This window comes from Cyprinodon tularosa, unplaced genomic scaffold (assembly GCF_016077235.1).
Source record: "Cyprinodon tularosa strain WSP-4 unplaced genomic scaffold, ASM1607723v1 ctg59, whole genome shotgun sequence".
NCBI classification, from domain to species: Eukaryota; Metazoa; Chordata; class Actinopteri; order Cyprinodontiformes; family Cyprinodontidae; genus Cyprinodon; species Cyprinodon tularosa.
Window position 1 is genome coordinate 643,454 of NW_024039329.1, and position 18,240 is coordinate 661,693.

At 37.5% G+C, this 18,240-nt stretch overlaps 2 protein-coding genes across 2 annotated transcripts; both read right to left on the reverse strand.

The window, feature by feature from the left end:
• Positions 1-723: 723 nt before the first annotated feature.
• On the reverse strand, positions 724-11,912 carry atmin (ATM interactor). The gene is made up of 4 exons (XM_038306753.1): positions 11,535-11,912; positions 7,369-7,494; positions 4,869-5,068; positions 724-4,775 (listed from the first exon to the last, which is right to left on the reverse strand). The coding sequence occupies exons 1-4, from the start codon at positions 11,883-11,885 to the stop codon at positions 3,002-3,004; spliced, it is 2,451 nt and encodes an 816-aa protein (XP_038162681.1). The 5' UTR covers positions 11,886-11,912; the 3' UTR covers positions 724-3,001.
• Positions 11,913-12,964: 1,052 nt separating this feature from the next.
• cenpn (centromere protein N) lies at positions 12,965-17,371 on the reverse strand. Its single transcript, XM_038306741.1, has 10 exons — positions 17,065-17,371; positions 15,913-15,958; positions 14,992-15,051; positions 14,790-14,863; positions 14,539-14,712; positions 14,331-14,432; positions 14,112-14,166; positions 13,922-14,022; positions 13,697-13,820; positions 12,965-13,385 (listed from the first exon to the last, which is right to left on the reverse strand). Exons 1-10 carry the CDS (start codon positions 17,272-17,274, stop codon positions 13,264-13,266), a joined length of 1,068 nt encoding a protein of 355 aa, XP_038162669.1. The 5' UTR covers positions 17,275-17,371; the 3' UTR covers positions 12,965-13,263.
• Positions 17,372-18,240: the final 869 nt, after the last annotated feature.

An 18,240-nucleotide genomic window follows, 5' to 3' on the forward strand; every position in this document is an offset into this window, starting at 1 on the left:
CTGTGCCTTCTGTGCTTTGCTATAATGGAGACCAATCTTCCACTGAACTATATATATATATATATATATATATATATATATATATGCTTGGTTATGGTCCTCTTCAAAGTTATCTTGTTTAGCATTTATTTGTAGTTTACTCTTCCCTTGGCTTCTTCTCAACTGTCAACCAGCCATTTCCCCCACCAATGTGTGTATAGACCGTGCATTAAAATCTTTAGTCTTTTTCTAATATTCCCAGTTTCTAAGAAAAACAGATCATTGTGCTTTTATCAGGTGCCATTAAAATGAACAGGGATGTTGGAGATCTATCACTGCGTTTTTGTTTTTATTGAACTTTAACTCGCATTTGAGAAATGTACCTCTGCATTTAACCCATCCCCGTGGGGAGCAGTGGGCTGCCATTGTGTGGCGCCACAGGAGGAGATCGAACCGGGTACTTGGAACCTTCTCACAAGTGCACTACCCTTACTCCCTAGGCTAACACTCCACTGATAAATCTATTAGTTTGACTTTTTAAGTTGCCAACACAATATCTGAAAGTCAGATTAAACAGGATTCACCTGGAGTATCTTCATATTTTAACATCGGAAATATTTCTCAATTTTTATGCAAAATGCTGCCGGATATCTAACTTATGTTTATATTGCTCCTTTTTTTAATTGTGCATACAAATCACATACAAAGGTTTTAAGGGCATGCTTTAAGGCAAAAATAGACAGATGTCCTTTGAATATTTATTGACAACTGAAGTGTAGCTTCAACACATAACTAAGGCAACGGATAACTATAAATTGAGGCAACTGAAACAGAATTATTCGAAACAAACTGTGCATGCACTCCTTCAAAGAGAAAACACTGTTAACAATAAAGACCAACAAAGCTTAAACATCATCAAGGCAATGCTGTGTTTTCTTAAGTCAATATAAAGCAATAAATAGTTCAATTTATAATGTTCCAATAAAACTTTTAAGACAGGGAATCTTCAAACATTAAGAACATTGTGAAAAAAAAAAGTGTGGAACAGTTAGACACTGGGCTATTTTCTATACATTCTTCACTTTCTGATTTTTTTTTTTAACTTGAACCCCCCCGCATACATAAAATAACGAGATGGAACGTTTTCATTAATGACGAACAGGAATCATTTCATATGACAATCCTCAAATCCAAAAGGAACTGATTTGGTACATCATGCAACCCTATTGATAACATTTCTACTCAATGGATTAAACATGCAACGCAAGGACCAAAGGAATGCAGATGGATTCGAATATATTTTATCTTAAAGCAGCAACTTATATCAAACATAACCAAGTTAATAAAGTTAAGGCACAGACAGAAACAAACAAGGCCTATAACCTTTTGTTCTTTTTAGAAAATGATATATTCTGCCTTTAGATAAATAAGTTAAACGGTATTAAAACAAAAGCTATACGTGGACCCTTTTGGAAAAGAAGCTAAAATACAAAGTGACGCCAAAGATTTTCTTTTCAGTCACTACCAGATGGTAAACACAAAGCAAGCTGTTAATCTTAGCTTTAACTCACTGTTTACTGCACATTTACAATACAGGATCTCCTCAGCACAGTGCTGCTACTGTATAAACTTACATCCAGCTAATGAATAAGTCAGAGACTAAATGACTGGGAGTGCTTACCTACGAAAAAAACAATAAAAAAGACAAGTTTTGTTTCCACACAACATTAAACATCAATTACATCTCAATAAAAAGTGTGCTAGAGCTCACAAGACTTATTACTTATTTCAACTTGTGCTACAGCTGAACGCGTTTTATTTTAGACGTCTTTTAGCTGCTTAGAGCGATGAACTGTTGTACTGTGGTAGGCTTAGTGTTAAGAAAACTAAATAATTGGTCACATCTCTCAAACTTTAAACGCTAAGTGTATGAAGTAGAGATTTTAATTCTCTAAGGCAAACAGTAACTTAAAGAAGGGCAGCCATCAGATGCACAACTGCAGACACAGCCATTTCCTGTAGCCAACCTTGTAAAGGTTTCATGCGCTTTTTATATGTAAACAAAGTGTGCATTAAGACATCCTGCACTGTTAGGATGCCGATTGTTCAAGAGGCTTTAATACCTGTTAGTTTAACATGGAAACTGTAAATTAAGAGCAAATGTCATAAACTACTGAAATAATACAAAGCACTTTAGAGGAAAACGCACACAACATACTATGTGTACAAAAAATATATGTAAACTGGCACAAGAGCTAACCAATCATGCCTTCTGAGCTAATAAAGTGCAACAAAGCTGTCAGCAGGGTTCCTACTTATATTTTATAGACAAACAAACACACTTTTCTTTTCCAGACTCAAATCTCCTGACTGTTTTTGTTTTTATAACTTTCTCAATATTTGAGAAGAAAAACATGCACCCTGGACTACTAATAGAAATGTTTTTCAACACACTGAAAAAAACCCAAAACAAAACTAAAATGCTGTTTAAACTGCTTCAATTTTTCAAAATTGTGTATTTATGGATTTAAATATGAATTGTAAGCTATCCAAAGTTAAAGGGGAGTAAAATGGCTCCTTTTATGATATTTCTATTACTGCCTCAGTCAGTATGCAAAAAACTTGAGGTCCTTTGTGGCAAATCAAAGACAAAATGTCCTTTTAACATAAATATATGCAAAAGAAAAACAAAATATCCACACAGAATGTATTTAGTAAGATTCAATTTTTAACCTTGAGAGAATTAAGGTCTAAAGTCAGGAAAATGAAACTTTTTTCAGTAATCACTTTCCTTCTTTCCATCTTCTCAAGACCCATAAAATGCTCCAACAAAGCCTGAACTTTGTAACTGTAGAAACCCTGCCCTGGGTATATAAACCTGGAAACGCTCTGAATGTGACTGCCCCTCTGGAATGGTCAAATGGCTACTAGAACAACATGGACTCATTCTCCTTGAAGAAAGCGGCATATATCAGAACCCTGTTCTGCAAAAGGCTCATGGCAATCCTCACTAGGAGGCTTTTCAGCTGTTTGGTTTGTCAGAGTGCTGAAAAAGAGCACAAAGTTCCTCGCATGTTTGGGTTTCCACGGAGCTGAAGTGTGACTCCATGTTCCATGCCAGGTCAGCTGACAGGAAGTCATCCATTACAGTCTGTGTTTCATTGCTGGTCAGGAAAAGGTGTCCAAGGCTCTCCGCCTGACTGGTCACGGTCTGGGTTTCTGTGCTGTTCAGCATCCTTCCATGCTCGCCCGGAGCTGTTTGGGTCTGCGAGGACAGACCTGCTGCAAAAGAGGGGGGGTCTGTCTGTGTTTCAGTATCTGAGGACTCTGTGCTTATAGAAAAACTTGAATGCCGTAAGATGTTGCTCAGGGGAATGCTGCTTCCAGAGCTTAGCAGGAAATTGAGATCAGTCTGAGTTTGGGTGTCAAATAGCTCAAGGTCGCTGGCTTGGGATCGATTCTGTCCCTCGCTTTGGTCAAGTTCATCCATGAGGAGGAAATCTGTCTGAGTCTGAATATCCAAAGATTCCAGAGGTGTATCGCCACCCAGGACACCAAGTTCACTCTCCTCCGTCTGTGTCTGGATGTGCACAGCATTGAGAAACTCCTCAAAGTCAAAGTCTATACCATTGTGCTGCTCCGGAACTGAGCCTGGGCCTGAGCCACAGCCAGCAGAGGCCTCTGCGAGGTCCTGGTGACCAGACAGAATGTTTTCCAGGTCATTTAAAAGAGTTATAGTTTGGGTCTGATTGTCCGCCACATTACTTGCATTAAGATCATGTGTTTGCACTCCAAAACACATACCAACCACTGACTTTGGGTCCGCATATAGACAACCTCCTTCAGCATTAAGGGTTTCATTTATCTCTGTGCATGTTTGGGTAGAAACGCTGAGAGAGTCATTCTCAAATAGATCAGAGCACATAACAGCCTGATTCTGAGCTTTCTCCTCCAACTGTGGCATTATGAAACATGTCTGTGTCTGCTTCGTTTTGTACGGCAGCACAGATGAACAGGAGGAAGCAATTTGGCTGAAGCACTGACTGTCTGTCTGAGCTCCAACGGATGATGTGGGTTTGGCTCTTGAAACAAATGTTTGAGTTTCAACACTAACTGGCAAGAGGACTTGGGCGCTCACACTGATGTCTGTTTGAGAGCAGGATGACACGGAGGACTCACTCACAGAACAGAGTCCAATTCCCTCTCCAATTCCTGCCACTGGAGCCATTTTGGACAAATAGGACCTGTCTGTCTGGATGTTGGTAGAGACGCCTCTTCCTCGCTGCCCTGTCATGCTGCTTGCCGAGTCGTCTTTATTTGTAGGGTCCAGATTGACCTGAACCCCTGTGCTGATTGGGTCTTGGCTAGAACGTGAAGAAGGAAGGCAATCCTTTAAAGCAAAACTTTTTACATCGAGTTGGGATAGGACTGTTCCTGGGGTTTGTGGCAGAAGCTGAAGGGTTCCCACAGAGCCTTGGTTATCAACGGCAAGCACTACAGACCTCAGAGCACCGCTTTCTGTTGATGGAAGGAGGACAGGCAGATGGGCCAGCTGCATAATTGGAACGCTGACTAAAGTCATCTTGGGTTTCGGGAGGAGCAACTTCTGAAGACCCCTGTGGGGATTACAGTTCTGGCTCACTGGATCTAGGATGTACACAGCGGAATCAGCAGGGAGCGCCATCTCTGCCACTTCTTTAGTATCAGGCGTCTTTTGAGCAGTTGAGTCACAAACCTCAACTTTTTCAGAAACATTTAAAAGTTTCTCCATTTTTCGCTTCTTTACAGGAGGAACTCTGTAAAAGAAAGACAAGACAGACAAAAATCAATTGAATAATAATAATATGGGTAGTTTAATAATGTCCCATTCATTCTAAATGTTTACATGCCTGTGTTCTGAAGGGATTTCATGACCCGTCCTGTAGATATGAGACAGCAGAGCGGCTCTGCTAGCATAGGGGCAGCCACAGGTACACTGGTAGGTCTTCCCACAGTCTTCAACGTGCCTCTTTAGGTCCCACTCTGTGCTGTAGCCATTGTTGCATTTGGAGCACTTGTGTTTTTTTTCTGCGTGCATCTTCATGTAGTGCTACAATTAAACACATTATTGGAAAATATAAAAACATAAAAATAATTAAAAAAAAAGGTTTACAAACACCTCAGCACCCATGCAGAGAAATCCAAGCAGTTAGTCTGGCCTCCTAATTCCAGAAATCCTAATCTGAACCAACAGCTGAGGGGTTTATGTCAGAACTATAGAGACCCCACCCTGTAATCCACAGGACCTTAAAACACATATTATGCGCTGGTAGACTGACAAGGACCTTAGTATACAGGTGCTGGTCATAAAATTAGAATATCATGAAAAAGTAGATTGATTTCAGTAATTCCATTTAAAAAGTGAAACTTGTATATTATATTCATACATTACATACAAACTCATATATTTCAGATGTTTATTTTGTTTAATTTTGATGATTACAAATGACAACAAATGAAAATCTCAAATTCATCATATCAGAAAATTAGAATATTACTGAAGACCAATAAAAACAAAGGATTTATAGAAATGTTGGCCAACTGAAAAGTATGAACATGAAAAGTATGAGCATGTACAGCACTCAGTATTTAGTTGGGCCTCCTTTGGCCTGTATTACTGCAGCAATGCGGCGTGGCATGGAGTCGATCAGTCTGTGGCACTGCTCAGGTGTTATGATAGCCCAGGTTGCTTTAATAGTGGCTTTTAGCTCTTCTGAATTGTTGGGTCTGGTGTATTGCATCTTCTTCTTCACAATACCCCATAGATTTTCTATGGGGTTAAGGTCAGGAGAGTTTGCTGGCCAATTAAGAACAGGGATACCATGGTCCTTCAACCAGGTACTGGTAGCTTTGGCACTGTGTGCAGGTGCCAAGTCCTGTTGGAAAATGAAATCTGCATCTCCAAAAAGTTGGTCAGCTGCAGGAAGCATGAAGTGCTCTAAAACTTCCTGGTATGTGGCTGCGTTGACCCTGGACCTCAGAAAACACAATGGACCAACACAAGCAGATGACATGGCACCCCAAACCATCACTGACTGTGGAAACTTTACACTGGACTTCAAGCAACGTGGATGAAGTGCCTCTCTTCTTTTCCTCCAGACTCTGGGACCTTGATTTCCAAAGGAAATGCAAAATTTACTTTCATCAGAGAACATGACTTTGGACCACTCACCAGCAGTCCAGTCCTGTTTCTCTTTAGCCCAGGCAAGACGCTTCTGACGCTGTCTGTGGTTCAAGAGTGGCTTGACACAAGGAATGCGACAGCAGAAACCCATGTCTTTCATACGTCTGTGTGTGGTGGTTCTTGAAGCACTCACTCCAGCTGCAGTCCACTCTTTGTGAATCTCCCCCACATTTTTGAATGGGTTTTGTTTCACAATCCTCTCCAGGGTGCGGTTATCTCTCTTGCTTGTACACTTTTTTCGACCACATCTTTTCCTTCCCTTCGCCTCTCTATTAATGTGCTTGGACACTGAGCTCTGTGAACAGCCAGCCTCTTTAGCGATGACCTTTTGTGTCTTGCCCTCCTTGTGCAAGGTGTCGATGGTCGTCTTTTGGACAACTGTCAAGTCAGCAGTCTTCCCCATGATTGTGTAGCCTATAGAACTAGACTGAAAGACCATTTAAAGGCTTTTGCAGGTGGTTTGAGTTAATTAGCTGATTAGAGTGTGGCACCAGGGGCCATCAATTTTGAACCTTTTCACAATATTCTAATTTTCTGATATGATGAATTTGAGATTTTCATTTGTTGTCATTTGTAATCATCAAAATTAAACAAAATAAACATCTGAAATATATGAGTTTGTATGTAATGTATGAATATAATATACAAGTTTCACTTTTTAAATGGAATTACTGAAATCAATCTACTTTTTCATGATATTCTAATTTTATGACCAGCACCTGTAAGACTAGGAGTTTATTGATGTGGTGATCAGCAGATCCACCATACAATAACAGTTAAACTTTAGAGATAATTCATAATCTAAATATATAATTTAAAAATCACTAAATTAATATGTACAGTTTTTGTGATGCTTAAGCCAAATATTAATTCATTTAAAACCACACTTCACTGTAAAACCTCACAGATGTAAATACGTCTCCCCAGACTTTTAGGACCCCCATCTGACGCAAAGACACAAATAAATAGCTTTTTGTAAAAATTAAACGACTCAGACCTAATTCAGTAAATCTCATTGGGTGAGAAAAAACATCACGCTATTTTTTAAGTCACATGTAAAGAGATGGGTTTTTTTTTTTTTTTTTTTTTTTTACATAGTTCAAAACAGGTTAAGATAGTTGTCGATCCGGTAAAAAAAGAAGCCATTATATGAAGAGAGCTCTCACTTGCTTAACCAGGGAGAACTGTGAGAAAGGTCTGTTGGGGCCCCTGGGACAGCCCTCGACGGGACAGCAGTAAAGTTTTTGTGAGCCCTTAATCTCCTTTCTGACTGTAGGGTTGACGATTCCATCCTGAAGGAACAACAAGAGCAAAAAGTTAAAAGACATCAAAGAGCTGCATTTCAAGGCTAAAACTAGTCCGAACTCAATTGACACAAACTAAAAGTAAGAAATCAACATTTGATCATTTCTTTGCTGTAATAACATATTTGTGTTGAAAGGAAGCACAAACTGTCAAACTGAGGGCCATTTTTTGGTTAATTCATAAATTCATAAATTGTGGCTGTCTTCTCTGTCCAAAATTCAACATTCCGATTAAACCACAAAAAACAAGAGTCAGTAGAAAAAAAGACATTTAAGATTTGGAGAAAGGATAGTTTTGTCCATAAATGTAAGGTACCATTTAATTGAAAAAGAGACAGCTGTAAATGTTTTTCTAGCTCTAAAAGAAAATTTAAAACTAATCAATGAATAAAAAAACCTGAAACATTTTAAGTGCCACATGTAAAAAAATTAATTCTACGGTATTCCATTTTTTGACATTTATGATTTCTCTAACTAAATTAATGAACCAATTCATATCATTAGGAACCAGCTTTTCCACTGAGTAAATATAACCCACTGGAAACAGACAACACAGCCGTCACAAGGATAATTATTAAAGGATCCTCTGCTTAATCAGGGAGAAGGAAGCAAGCAAGACAACCATAAGACAAACAGTTTGTTTCACTAAATGTTAAATTGTTGACCATCAGCATGCGGCTACATCACTTGGCCCAGATTTATTGTCTTTTCTATAGAGCTCATCAACAACAACAACAAAATGTAACAGAGATCCTTTGTTTCCAATGAGAAACTGAGGCAGTGAAAATCTACTGCAGCTTGAGGCTATTTAGGTTATCAGAGTCAGGTCAAATCAAAGCAGTATCTTTAGGCCCAGGAAAAGATACTATAATCAGATTTTAGACAATCAGAAATAAAATATGTCCATTCTGCAATCAGAGTTCACTTCAGAAACTTAACAATGAGCAACAGAAGAATAAGTTAGTGCTACAGTAATGAAGTGAATTCTAGGGGAGTTAAAACATTCTTAAAATAAAGCAATGTAGTGTCCAACTTCATGATTCAGTCCTGGAGCATCAAATCATTAATTGTAAGAAACAAGAAGTGCACACTGAGAACCTGCGGTATCTATATATCTATCTATAGATATATCTATGTATATATATATATATAAAGCAGAGAATTGATCTTCTCACTCCACTCGAATCAAATGTCAGTTATTTTCTGCTTAGAGCGGCATTGTAGATATATTACCGAAAGTGAGGCTAAGTAAAAGGATTATGATAAACAGGAACAGAGCATTGCCTAAATAAAGTTGAGCTGATGTTTTTTACCCAAGCTATAAACACTGTGATGTTCACGGTCACTTGTATATATAGGGCTTAAACCCTTTATTCCAAATCCAGGGAGTTTACTGGTTCTTTAAAACTTCCTCAGCCTGCATGCATCCACGACTAACAGCTCATTCAAATTCTCTGATTCACCTGTTTTAGACACAGAGCTTAGTCTGTTGTGGGACAAAAGGCAGCCATAGCCAAAGGAGAAGCTCATTCATGGAGGGGGTGACAGTGAATTTACAGCCTGCTACAGGAAGGTCTGATTCAGCAAGGACAGGGGAAACAGCCTGACTGCAAGCCAAAAGCTGCAACTGTCTCGGATTTAACTTAAATTTACCCATTTATAAAAGATAAACCTTAAAAAATGTTTACTGGACGTTAGTTAGGCTCTGTAAAAACTAATCCTTCCAAAAAAGAAAAAGGTAGATTATGCATCTTTGTATTCTGTTCTTTAACATAGATTGTTGGGACATGTGAAAAACTTCTGTTCTATTTGAATGTTGGGGCAAAAAAACATCTTTATCTGTTGATAATGGAGAAGGGTATGGGGCTGAAACAATCGGATTAATCGATAATTTAAATAATCATCAACTCATTTAGTCATCGGGGCTGCACAGTGAGGCAGTGGGTAGCAATGCTCCTTAGGTTCGATTCCTGGCCCAGTGTCTTTCTACATGGAGCTTGCATGTTCTCCCTGAGCATGCGTTGGTTCTCTCCAGGTACTCAGGCTTCCTTCCACAGTCCAAAAAACGTGACTGTTAGGTTAATTGGATTCTCTACATTCTCCTTAGCTGTGAGTGTGTGTGTGAATGGTAATTTGTCTCTGTGTTGTCCTGCGATGGACAACACAGGTGAAATAAATCGGCCATAGACAGCTGGAGATAAGACACCAGCAGGGATAAGTGTGATGGAAAACGGATGGATGGATAATTTAATCAATTAATCATTAACTCAAGTATAGAGACTCTAAAACATACCTTTAGCTGACAAAGCAATCCACTTAGACTACTAACTATACAAATATTGTCAAAATATAAACATTTTGCATTTAAGATAAAAAAAAAACGACTTTCTTCTGTCAATACACTGTTTTTTTTTTTTAATAAGTGCATTTTTTCTTGAATTGAGGAATTAAATAACACTTTGTCAATGGAGCAAGACAATTTACATTTAAAATAAAAAAAAAACTATTGTATTGCCTCATTTCAAGTACTTATGATCTAATTATCTTATTTTAAGATTAAAAAAATCTAATTCCATTGGCAAATCATCTTATTTACCTACTCAAATTAAGAGTAAATACACTTGATTTAATTTTTTTTTTTACTTATTTCTAGATTGTTTTTGCAGTGTATAATCTATCCAGAAGTCCTGAAGTGGAAAAGTTTTAGTTTCACTTGGTTTAATTTCATTAACAAAATCTTCTTTAAAGAACCTAAAAATAATCGACAGATATGAAAAATTGTTAGTTGCAGCACCAGAAGGATATAAATAATTCCTCAAATTGTATTTATGTTACTATAAAAAAGGAAGAATACAATTCTTTTTCCCCCCACTAACATTATACCCTCACAATACTACATTGTCCTACTTGAAATTTGGAAGATCTGTTCGTTTCTGGCTGCAAATGACACATTTCCTGGTTGAGAGAAAACATCTTATTCCCATAAAGTATTTGCTCTCCTTCCCTGACTTACATTTGAACCTAAGTGACATCCCATTAGGGTTCTGTGTGACTTTAAACTAAGCTTCGAAGCTGCAGCAGCTTCAATACTTCTAGGAAGTCTGTACACATGATTTAATGTTGATGGGATAATTTATCCATTACTCTCCATGCACAGTCGTGATGTCACAGACCAACACTGGACAAGAAGGCATGGCTCTCAGTCTGGCTTTGAATCAATCCCAAAAGTGTTCATCTGGGTTAAGGTCAGGAGTCTGAGCAGGTCAGTGCAGCTCATCCACAACAAATGCATCCATGTCTTAAATAGATCTTTGTGCAGTAGCAGACAGCCATGTTGGTTGGGAGAGTAAAGGGCCATGATCACCGTTGTTACACAATATGATGTTATCGTTATCAAATAAAAACCTCAATATCAGTATTTTAATCAACCATAGATTGGAATAAACCAGCTCCCACGTGACTGGTAAATATTTTAAACCTCCCAACTAATAAAATGCATAATGTAACAAAATCTTCAGCACACAGATGAAAGATTGCCTCATTTTTTCATCTGTTCTTAAAAGCAAACAGATGACAGAATAAGAAGGATATCACACTGAGCATATTAAGGGCTTTAAATAAACAAACAGCTCAAGCAACAAAGCAGGAGTGTTACTGGGCGAAGATATAGATCATTATGATATAGAATCACTTTTAAAATAGTATAGATGGCACCAAACAGGCTCATATAACCTAGATCTGTAGTTTAGGAGTTAATATAGGAATCTTCTTTATTATTGCCTAGAAAGACCACAACCCACCACATGCAGCTAGTATAAACCCACCTGAAAAAAAAAAACATATGAATAAACATTTCTTTATGAAACTGATCAAATATTGCACACCCTGTGGGTTATCTTCTGTGTTTGCTAATTGGATGACTTGCGTTTTCTAATTTTAGGGCGTTCTTCATCACTACTTAGCCAAATTAGCATGGGCTGTACTTCCATGTTAAAACCAGCCGAGTTAGCAGGTTTACCTTTACTTACGTTTATTCGGTGCGACTTTACCAGATGCATGTTTAATGCAGGTGTGTTGGGGAGGATCTTGCCACATCCTTCTACGGTGCAGAGGATGTTCGTCCGAACTTCTTTGGTCAGCTCGATAATGGTGGGCTTTATTATCTCCCGACATTGCGACATTGACTCCTCACAGCGTTTCACATCGCCTGACTTCGAGTTCTGCCTGCCTTTTGCCTTAGCCGTTGTAGAGGCGGCCATGTTTCTATGTTGACAGCCCCCTCCCCACCCTAAACCAGGCGTATTGAATGAACAGGGGCATAGGGTCCCTCCGCTTGGACTGAAAGGGAGCGTAACGTGGGGAAATCTAACCCCCGGCATTGACTGAAAGGCATCTTCACCAATCAGCTTACTTCCGTAGTGACGTTGGAGTACGTCACGTCCGAGACGACACAACTTCCGTTATGTTCGGTCTTAAACAGAGGAAAAAATATATATTAAAAAAAGGAAATATACTTTTTAGAAAGGAAACCTTTGTTCAAAGCAACCCCTTTTGAAATTCAACAGTGCATGAGCTTCTTTTTATAATAACATTTTTTTTTATTAAAAACAAAATACAAAACAGGTGCATTAGCTTATGCAGTTGATTTATCTTTTTCTTCCTTTAGATACTTTTCTATGCACTAATTTTTTTTTTTTGCATGATTACAAAAACAAAACGTAACTTTCATAATCCGAACAATTTATTTTTTTCAGCCAAATAAAGTTCAGCAGTTTATATGAACAAGCTTACATGCAACTGCTGTAACATTAAGCTTTATCTAGTGCCGTTCACCTTCACAAAGGAAGTGACTGAAACAATTACAATTTGCATGAATTATAAGCATTGTCTTCATTTGAATTATACATTTTTTGTGGAAATTTAAGTTAATGGAGATCAATATACAATTTTTAACTAATACAGAATCCTTTTCTCAAGATGTATTTATATATTTGCAGGCTAATATTGTTGCAATACTAGCCAGAAGCAGAATTTTTTTTCTTCTCTTAACCCTGTAATGCCAAATGTATCATATTTGATACATACGGTTTCTGAAATGTTTTGCGTCTGACACCTTTTGCATAATTTAATGGTAAAAACTTTGCTCAAAATCCTATTGTACACAATCAGATATACCTGATAACAGAGGGCAGAAGACTACACAAACAATAATCTTGACTTATCGCATAGTAATAAATTATTAATATCAAAAATGTATTTCTGTTTTTTCTTTTTACATATTTTGTTAAAAGGCCAAATAAGTACTTCAAACCAAAAAAAGTAATTTTCTGTTTTGTTTTATCCTTGGATCGGGCTTTGAAGGGTTAACTGTCACTTTTAATTAGACCTAAACACAAATAAATGTAAAATTGTATCTAAAACAACTTACTGCAGTGTTAGGGATAAAGTAAACACAAGGTAAAATAAAATTAAACTTTATTTAAAGGTTTAAGACAATAATTGTACAATTATTTTACAAAAAGAAAACAAAATTTCTATGGAACCATAACTAACCGTCCACTCTTTAATCCTTGGCTCACATAGAGGGACAAGTTAGACACTGGCTTTAATAACACAGATTCCATTGATGTTTTGAAAAAGAGATATATCAAATGGTGAGGTTTACCTTAAACCTTTGCTATGGATAAGCTGTTATCTGCAAGTCAGTTTGACTGAACAGGACTGAACAAAGGTTAGAGTGAGGGGCCAAACTGTAAATCAGTTCTTTGTCTGGGACATTTGTGAGCAGGCGCTGGGAGCATTATCTGTGATGACAAAATAATTTCTTCCTTTAAGGGGAATAGATGACAGCAAGGGAGTGAGGGGGGTTGAGGCAATTCCTGCAAAGTGAAAAAAAAAAACAATAACAGTAGGAATAAGCCAAAACGGGAAAATTGCAAAACAGAACCTCTTTTCTTTTTAAAATACACTCAGTTTCTAAAAATGATCTGAGTATGCAGCCCAGTAGGAGTGAAAGGAAATTGCTAATTTTGTTGGAGTAATCATGATGATTTCTATATCAAGTGTGCCCTCGTGTGGACACTTAGAGAACTGCAATTGTTGAGAAAGGTTCATTATAAAATGCATAATAAAATCCTGTGCTTTCGAATGTACCATTTCCTTTACGGCTGTGGCAAATGCTTTTTAGTACCTGAGGATGCACAGGATCTGAGTGACTCCAGGAGGTTGGTGCTCGTAAATTTAACAGCACATCTAAATGGCTCATCCCGCTCAGTCATGGTTTCATTAGTGGGGTCTTTGAATTTGGTTTCCAGCTTAAAGAAAATATACAAATATTAAAGAGACGCAATTCTGTTGAAAACTATGTGTTGAACCATAACCTAAATCACTTGTATTCAATAAGTGAGTAGTTTACCTTATAGACTGCAGTCTGTATTGCAGGTAACGCCCCTTCACCGAAGGCTTCTATTGCCATTCGATGTCTTTTTGCTGATGGCCCAGATTGCTCTTTTTCGACTGGCAGAGAGTCAAGCACAAAAACCAAACGATGTTAAAGAAAACAGGATACCCAACATAAATAGATCAGATAATTCTACTGAGCATACTTAAGGGGCTTTGATTCTGCTCTTTGAGAGGGCTGGGGAACTTTGTTGTAAACACCTGAGCAAAAAAAAAAAAAAGAAAAGGTTCAGTCAGTTATATCTTTAAGAGAATTGTAAATTTGAAAGAGAAAAAACAATTCAATTTACCTTCAAACAGTAAAACACTGGAATAAAATTACATTGGTGGCTAGTGGAGTATTTTGGTACAGGAGGGTGACTTACATGCTGGTATTGCCTCATCAGCAGGTCCCTGAGGGCAGTCAGTTTCCGTCCACTTAGGTTAGCATCCTTAATTCCTCTATGTCTCGTGGAAAAAGCCAAGGCCTGCAGCAAAAGCCAATCTTAGAAGGTAGAAACATGCAACACAGACACACACACACACAAAATACAAATATAACAAATACTTAAACATAGATTTTTTTTCTCTTACCTGCAATAGCAGAGGCTTATGCTTTGATGACAGACTGCTCACATAAACAAAAGGAGTCTGAAGATGATGGACAACATATGAGGCTCTCAGATTGTTTGGTGGAGATAAGCCCTCTCCCCAGGCGATCCGGATCCAAACAGCTTCATCTGTGTGCTTCCTAATTTTAACAAACACCTTTGATCGAATGCAAAAGAAATCATTAATGTTTCATAATGTGTAAAAACCCACATGCAAATTGTTATTAAGCTTACGTTTCTTTGGACTTCACGGAAATGGGATTTGAATTGCTCCTTAAACTGGATTAGATCTACAGAGCGAGCATCATCTATAAAATGGGGAAAAGAGATGGGAAAGGGTTAAATCTCACTGAAAAGGTGCAAAATAATTCAAGCATAACTACTGGGTCTCAGTGTTTTGAAGGTGGAAGAAGAATATGGTTGTTTGGATTCCCACCATCAGGATCCACAAGTTGGTAGGTGTGCCACATATCCTGGTCAGGATTCTCAGCAACATCTACAAGAAAATGAAACACACGTTACTAATTAGTGTTAATTTTAGCGCATCAATTAAATGAAAGAAATGGCTGCAGTAATGAGGTTTAATTCAGACCACATAATGTTCTGTTCCTATGAATTTTTGTGAACCCGGTTAGAAAAAATGTGGTGTGACAATACTATTTATTTACCTTTAGGTTGTTTTTCTTTTTGTCAAATAAAAGGCTTGGCCTTGATCTTGAACTGCCAATCATTTGGCTAATCCAAAAACGACATTTATGAGCAAAAAGTCACAAGAAAACAACAGAGGGGTAAAATACCAACCAACTACAAGGATAAGACATTTGTCCGTCTGTTTTTTCGCCAAACACCAATAAAGATTTTACGACAGGTTTCTAAGTATGGCTCTAAGAACGACTCATATTTCCTGACAAATCCTTAATCATTCTAATCAAAACAAGCCACTTTACAGGCTTCACATCCCATGTCTGACAAAGTCACCCTTTGTCTAGAGTTTCTGGAAAACTTCTGTTTTTACTATAAGACAGTGCAACGAAAGTTTAGCTCACCATTGTGAAGTGAAAATTAAGTGTTATGTAGTTCCTTTTTTTAAATAAATAAAAATCTATAAGGTTTATCTAAAACTCAGAAAAAAATCTTCCTTATCTCTGAAGGATTATTAGATGGGCAGATTATGAAACAGTTTTCAATGCAGGCCATAAAGTTTGGAATTGATTTCTTTTTACCAAAGCACGTTCTTCCACATTGGATGCGTCTCGGCAAATTTAACATCAGACTCCCTATAGTTTGATCTCTACTGTGATTAAATCAACACAGTAGATCTTGCCTATGACTTGTGCATCTTCTGAAGGGTACTTACATATCATCTGCAGTTCTGCAATGTGTTTTTCAGTCCATTTGTTCTCCTGTAAAGACAATTTTAAAGTTAGAAACCAAAACATCAACTTCTAACAGCAAACATAAACTCAAATCAAAGAAGACTCAGACTGCTTAAAGTGGAGACACATTTTTGTAGATTGATGCCATCTTATGATGAGTACATGGAAAACTAGGGAGCTGCAGCATTTCAACTGGTCTGAATATGAAGCTTTGATAAATGTCACCAATCTGTAACAATAAAAGATTCTTCTTTTCAATCAGATTCACCAAATTAATCATATTATTCTGAAAATGGGGATAGCAATTAGTAGTGCAAGGAAATACTGCACTTTTGTGGCCCGTCCCCTTTTATATCAAATAGTTTAGAGTCTGGTCTTATGTCATCTTGACTATTGTGCTCCAGTGTGAACATCTGCTATCAGGGGTGAACACAAAAAGCTCCAGGTTGCTCAGAACAAGGCAGCACGGTTGGCACTGAGCTGCTCCATTAGATCTAATGTCAGCCAGATGCATGGCTGACCTTCCTGGCTTATAGTGAAGAATAAGCTGCTTTTTAATACACTTATCCTCTTTAAGTCAGTCATGACTAGTAATGTTCCAGCTTTTATACATTCACAAATTGTTTTTAGTAACTCTGTTCATGATCACAACACTAGAGGTTCCAGTAATGGACAGCTTGTTTAACCAGGACCCAAGAGCAATGCTGTAAAGGGATCATTTATATATAGATCATTGTGTTTTTGGAATAATCTACCTCAATACATCTGCTGCACTCATAGCAAATGATCTTTTAAAAAGATTCGGAGACATCACTTAATGTCCTGAAGTGTTATTGTTTTATTGTCTGTTTTTATTTTACTTTTGTTTATTCTATAAAACAACAAGTATCTCTAAAACATGTGTTAAGAAATTATATTTTTGGAAATGTAATATTTTTTGACTGTGCTTTTGTTTTGTATGTTTTTATTATGGACTCTATCAAGACTAGGAGTTTGCCATGGCAACTGCTAATGGAGAACCTTTATACATTTACCAAATTGCCATAAACTGTGTGCTTTTCCTGAATATAGGCCACAATTTGTTCAAAAATGAAGAACATATAACCTATTCAGTGCAGGAGGTTTTACTGTACCTCACAAAGGGAGAGTATTTCTTGTATTAAGTCCCGTTTTGTTGGAGTTAAATCTATGGCTCTTCGCTGCTCTGCCGTCAGACGTTCCCACTTATCCAGAGAGGTTTTCAGCATCCGAAAAGGGATTCGTCGCAACAGCCGCTGCAGGGAGCGTTTCGCAGAATCATTCATATTTCTTATGGAACAATCAACACTGAACACATATACCATAAAACTGTATTTTTTCGGTTCAAACTACCCCGTTAGCCACTGAGAGCTACCGAAGACAGTCTAAACAACCGCCTTTCAGGGAGAGCATGAATCAACCAATCAACTACAAGCTCTCACTGTACTTTAGCGCCGCCTGGTGCGTCGGAGTGGTGCTGCACTTTTATCTATTGTGTACAACACTGGGGGAGGAAAACGTGAAAAAAGAAGAAAAACAGACACTCCAGAAATAAAAAAAGTAGTGTGAACCTTTTTTTGTGTGCTATACTTATTCATTCATAGAGGTGGCTGAGGTACCCCCAAATTGTGCTCAAGTAAGTTTACTACTACTTCATTATAAAAAAGATAGCCATCCAATAAATTAGACAATTATGAGTAAAAACTAGTGCTGTCAATCGATTAAATTTTTTAATCGCGATTAATCGCATCAATGCCTGAGTTAACTCGCGATTAATCGCATTTTAATCGCACATTTTTTTTCCTGATTGAAAATCATTTAAATACTCTGGATGACATACAAAAAAATACATACAGGCTAGGTTTGTGCCAATGTTCTTTTTTTAAAATGAAAACAGGTCACAGATACTGATTTATGCCATAGAAACATATGGCAAGAAGATGGGGAGGCATGTAGCAAAAAATAACAAATATGTAGCCAAAAAAAAGGCCCTGAAAACAGGCTGATGTAAAAGACAGTCTTTACAGTTAATACAGTCTTTTGAACAAAGACAAGCATTTTACCCTACTGCTATAAAATTTAGTAGAATTAACATTAGATGATAATTAACCAAGGTAATAATGAACAATTTTCAATCAATACATCAAAATCAATAGACCAACATCACTAGATGAAGGTAGTCTATGCTCTCTAGAAAGTTACTTTTCAGCCTCTTAACAAAAATGAGAACACACACACACCCACTCACCCACTCACCCACACACAGACACACCCACCCACACACACACACA

Excerpts from the sequence above, each read along its gene's own strand:
- atmin (XM_038306753.1), bottom strand. The coding sequence starts at position 11,885 with ATGCCGGGGGTTAGATTTCCCCACGTTACGCTCCCTTTCAGTCCAAGC. Across the intron at positions 5,069-7,368 it reads AGTTCTCCCTGGTTAAGCAA|CACTACATGAAGATGCACGC; the intron begins GTGAGAGCTCTC and ends GTTTAATTGTAG. Across the intron at positions 4,776-4,868 it reads GAAATCCCTTCAGAACACAG|AGTTCCTCCTGTAAAGAAGC; the intron begins GCATGTAAACAT and ends TTTCTTTTACAG.
- cenpn (XM_038306741.1), bottom strand. The coding sequence starts at position 17,274 with ATGGTATATGTGTTCAGTGTTGATTGTTCCATAAGAAATATGAATGAT. Across the intron at positions 14,713-14,789 it reads TCCGTGAAGTCCAAAGAAAC|GTGTTTGTTAAAATTAGGAA; the intron begins GTAAGCTTAATA and ends ATTCGATCAAAG. Across the intron at positions 13,821-13,921 it reads TACAGACTGCAGTCTATAAG|CTGGAAACCAAATTCAAAGA; the intron begins GTAAACTACTCA and ends ATTTTCTTTAAG.